This window comes from Leiobunum rupestre, chromosome 7 (genome assembly GCF_980474605.1).
Source record: "Leiobunum rupestre chromosome 7, qqLeiRupe1.1.hap1, whole genome shotgun sequence".
NCBI lineage: Eukaryota > Metazoa > Arthropoda > Arachnida > Opiliones > Sclerosomatidae > Leiobunum > Leiobunum rupestre.
Genome location: NC_143390.1, coordinates 51,838,192 through 51,842,898, shown reverse-complemented (window position 1 = coordinate 51,842,898; position 4,707 = coordinate 51,838,192). Strand labels below are relative to the sequence as shown.

Sequence of the window (4,707 nt, the reverse complement as noted above, 5' to 3'; positions counted from 1 at the left end):
GTAAACATGTGAAAGTGACGAACACAGACTGAACAACGCTTTGTCTTCCAAGAATGAATTTTGTGCGTTAATCGGCGAAGAAAATGGTTTCTAATTCCAGGAAACTATATAGGTATACACTTCGAATGTCTAAGGTAGATTTTTACAGCCGTGATGAAGCTCGTAAAAACGGGCGTGTCTTAAAGCGGGAAATCTCACGAGAAAAACTCTCGCGCCTCGCTACCCTCATTCGACGAAAACTCGTCGTTAAGCCTAGTCATGGTTATTATATTATTAGCTTACCTGATTATCTCTTTTATAACCATAAAAATACCTGAAATTAGGTATCACTACACTTCTTTCGCGAAGAACATTATAATTACTTCAAAATATTAAGTACGATAACAACTTGAGGTTATTAAATCCATTGTTTTATAAGCCTCTTTTTGCGAGGGAAGATCGCCTATTTGTTACCATGACGACGCAGTCTTTTCGCGTCGAACCTCGAGCTAATGCATTTGAAATGTCGTGTTACGTCTTACACTTGACGTAGTTAAGCCCCGCCTTTTTTCTCGACGCGCTTTCGTATCACCGTCCCAATGGAACCTTAGGCATTCTTCCAAGTGTATACATCTATAGTTTCCTGCTAATTCTAATGCTTTGTTTCCACTAGAGCTCGTCATAATATTTTTTTTTCTTTACGCGCGTTGAAACGTTTGTACTTTGCAAACTGGAGTGACGCGCTGTTACACGCGCTAGTGGAAATCAAAGTTTAGAAGAAATAATTTTTTTATTTAATAAATCGCTTTGAGCAGCTACAAGAGTGGCGAAGAAAGTCGTTGTAATTAAATGAATAAAAAAGTTTATTTAAATTAATTTATACACTTTGAGCGCCTATCTTTATTCTCCAATCAAAAGAAATTAAAAAATATATTTATTAACGCAACGGGCAAAACAAACATTTGTAAATCCACTATAAAAGGGACGGCATCGTAAACAAGTTATTATAATTCAACTTCGTTGTTCGAACGATAACAGCTACCTCTTTACGCAATTCATCATGCTTGCTTTAACTGCTTTGTTATGCAGCTTGATCGCAGTGATACTTGGACGTCCAATTACCAATGAAGAATTATCTGGTCGATCACCAGTAGGATCCCCGGCCGCATCGACTGCTGAAACCGCCTTGCAATTCCTCCTTCGCAATGATCAGGACATGTGCCTTCTGAAATTGGTATGCGGTGCAGGAGCCAACGTGTCTCGGTATGGGGTGTACACTGATAGTATTGCTCACTCGCTTGGGTAAGTTATTGTACTCGAACTACGTTAGTACTCCTATTTTCTATAATTATATTTCCTTGTACAGCTACAAGTACCAGCCATTCGACTTCAGCGTTGTTCGTAGTTCAAATCTGGCTGAAAAACTACAACTAGTAGGTCGTGACGCCTCCAATGATCTCGAAGATGATCTAAATGCCAAACAATCAGTCGGTTCTATCTTTATCGACGTTCCCAAGTTCGGCTTCAAGCAGGACTTAACTTCGATGGTCAAAATTATGCCCAGCACACCTGTTTACATTAACAAACCGGTCAAGGTTTGGCGGCCAGCACCACTTCAGTGGGGACAACAACCATTCGTCAAACCATTCCCAGCCATCAAGACGATTGCCACGCCAACTGTTTCACTTTCACAGAAGGTTAATTCATCAGCAATCACTATTGCTCAGCAACCGTTGATCAAGTTATCTCTACCGCTCGCCCAGAAGGACGAACTAGCCGTTGCTAAGCCAGCTTCATCACTACATATCCAAGCCGTCACTAGGGTTCAAAGCCCAATTTTATCCATCACCAAAGAAATTCAGGAGACCATTCAACATCTGCCAACGACGGTTCTCAAGGTTGCTCCCTTTGGTAACCTGGCAGCTTCCACCTTTGCTGATCAAAGCAACGCAAATGCTCACAATTTAAGGTTCAACAACCCGTTCGTAGCTGGGGTGAGGATCTCATATGATTTACGGCCACGAAACGAAAATCTTGCGACCTCTGGCAATTCAAAGGATTTCGAGAACAAGCTGGTCACCAACGAAACCCTGGACGATGACGATTTCGGTGCGGACGATGAGGTTTTAGTGAATAAAGATAACACCGAAGGAGTTGCTTTGGAAGACTTTACAGTTGGTCCGGACGTCTCTGAAGGTGGTAACAAAGCTATTGAGGACAGTAGAGAAACAAATTCTGCGTCGGAAGAGTTACCGACTTCGATTTTGAAAAGCGACGCTGAGGTGGAAGACATAGTCGAGCCCGAAGAGCGATCTAGTTTCCCGGCGACGTACATCTTCAATAGAGCCTTCGCCCTGGGTCTCAGATCAGGTTCCGAAGCCTGCTCGAAAACCTTTGGCGAATGTCCGATGAACGTCGATCGAATTGTCCGCTTTGGGTCCAACCTGTTCATGTCTCCATCTTCAACCTCTGACCAAAATTAATTTAATTTGAGATGCGTTTACTGTAATGTTAAAAGTGTGTATATTTAAGTTTGTTATGACTGAATGACGAATAAATTTTATTTAAACGATAAATTCGTAGTGTTAGTAGTTAAATTGATGAAGCTTTCTGCTGTAGCTAAAATCATCTAGTTCTGATGTGTCTATTTACGACAAAACCATAGGCGCAGGAACATCTCTACCATAGGGCTAGGCTGGAGGGGCACCATTGGGCCTATTTGTTTTACAATTTCATTGTAAAGTATTCAATGAAGACCCGGCTATATGAAAAAGCACGTCTGATATTATTAGCCCAGGGCCGCCTGAGAAGTAAAGACTGCCCTGAATGGGCAATGGCTTTATAATTACGCGATTCATTATTGCTTTCTTTCCAATTACAAATCTAATGCCGTGGCCTATTGCTTAATCCGCCAATAAGTAGGGAGTTGATGTTAGTATGAAAATGACTTTTCAAATGCCCTGCTCAATATCGCCACTTCAGATTGCAATGCTGTAATTGTAATCCAAGTCCATAAATCCTTAGATATGGGAGTACTTAGATACACTGTTTCCACAAAATAATTGTCAACGAGAGACTTAACCGTAAAAATTACAATGACAACCGGAGAGGATCAAATAAAATGTGGGGAGCAGACGGGTAGTTTGGGAACTCTAGCTATCCCAACCGCGTCTGCGATAACAAAACTGCGGGTTTCTAGCAAGGACGAGTCACGAGCGAACTTAATTGTCTCACCTGACTTGTGTGTGAATGGGGTGAAATGTTGGAGCAGTGGTGGCTTAACCGGGGTTCCAAGGCTTGAGATTTATTAGGACCAATTTCAGCTTCCTCTGTCTGGATTCATCTCGGGCTCGCTACCTTTTGACATTTTCCACGAGCTTATACCTACCCGGCCTATTTCTTAATGAATGGTGTGTGAATGTTACTATGAAAATAATGTGAAGTGCGTTATGGTCTCTCTGACTTGTTAATTTTTTATATCTTAACTTTTATTCATTGCCATACATTTTCTAGAGCTCATTTAGTTTCGCCTTTGCGCGATAAATAGCGCCATGGTTAAGGGTATTTAAAAGATATTTAAACTTAACTCCCACGGGTTTCGTTAGATTTAAAGATTTTGGGGCCCTTGGTAGGGTGTTGGAGCTCGCTACCACTTCCACATTTCACGGTAGGCCTTGGAGGAAACTAAACATGAACTTTCCTTCAGTTGCACCGCGGTCTCTTAAAACTCACTGATCAGGATATTTTGTGTCGATTAATTTAGGTCAAGATTATATACTCAAAAAAATATTGTATTATAATAAAATGGTGTTGCTTTATTATTTCAAAGTTAAACGTTACAACCGTAAAAAAAGCTTTTAATCGTGAAAGTAATAAAAATTGATTAAAACCTCGTACACCTTCTGTTAAGTACATTTAAGCAACCATTCTTCAACTGTCTTCATAATAATCCATCACATCTGATTCGTAAGAAGGGTCCTCTAATTATCGAAGATGCTAGAGTAGCTTTCCGTATGTATTCTGGTCGGTCTGTATTCGATTAACTGTGACGATGGTTCCACGAAAGGTCGACCACTATCTTGATTACCTTTGGTAAAATTGACTGGTTCCAGAGAATGTTGACCGATAAAGAATTGTTCACTTCCCAAAGCATTTTCTCGATGGCAGCCAGTCGAATTTGATTGGCTCGAAATATTTTGATCAGACCTTTTTTGATTTATTTCAATCGAGATTTGGTCGCTCGAATTCTGGAAACGTTTAACTGGCATTATATTTTCATGGTGATCATAAACAGATGAATTTGAATGGCTGATTTCCGTGTATTGACCTAGAATATTGTCTGCGTGACATAGGGACAAAAAAAGGCAGTTAATAAATTCCCTAATTTGGTTATCTGAAATTTTGTTAAGAAATGATTTAAATTTTTTTTTAAAATGATCCAAAATTTTAGGATAAAAAATGTATATATAATTTTGTGAACGGTTCAAAGAATTCTACTTAAAACTTGAAACCTGCTCAATTGTTTCAAACCTATGAGCATCACCTAAAATGATTTATGTTTTTCATTCTAATATTGCATGGATTACTCCGACTTCCAACGGACGAGAGAATTCGCGTTATAATTTCGAAATTAGTTTTGAAATTTTGAAATTTTACCATTTGCGTGTTACGTACCATCTCCATCTTGTTCAGTTCCAGTCGATTTTGATGGCCTCAACTCTTTAGCAC

The 4,707-nt window shown here is 39.7% G+C and overlaps 1 protein-coding gene across 1 annotated transcript; it reads left to right on the top strand.

The window, feature by feature from the left end:
- Nucleotides 1-1,000: 1,000 nt before the first annotated feature.
- On the top strand, nt 1,001-2,462 carry LOC149937010 (uncharacterized). Its single transcript, XM_090153743.1, has 2 exons — nt 1,001-1,281; nt 1,346-2,462. Exons 1-2 carry the CDS (start codon nt 1,040-1,042, stop codon nt 2,460-2,462), a joined length of 1,359 nt encoding a protein of 452 aa, XP_090009869.1. The 5' UTR covers nt 1,001-1,039.
- Nucleotides 2,463-4,707: the final 2,245 nt, after the last annotated feature.

Bases quoted from the DNA above. Each gene is read 5' to 3' on its own strand.
- LOC149937010 (XM_090153743.1), top strand. From the start codon at position 1,040: ATGCTTGCTTTAACTGCTTTGTTATGCAGCTTGATCGCAGTGATACTT. The intron at 1,282-1,345 runs GTAAGTTATTGT...TTCCTTGTACAG, and splicing joins AGTATTGCTCACTCGCTTGG to CTACAAGTACCAGCCATTCG.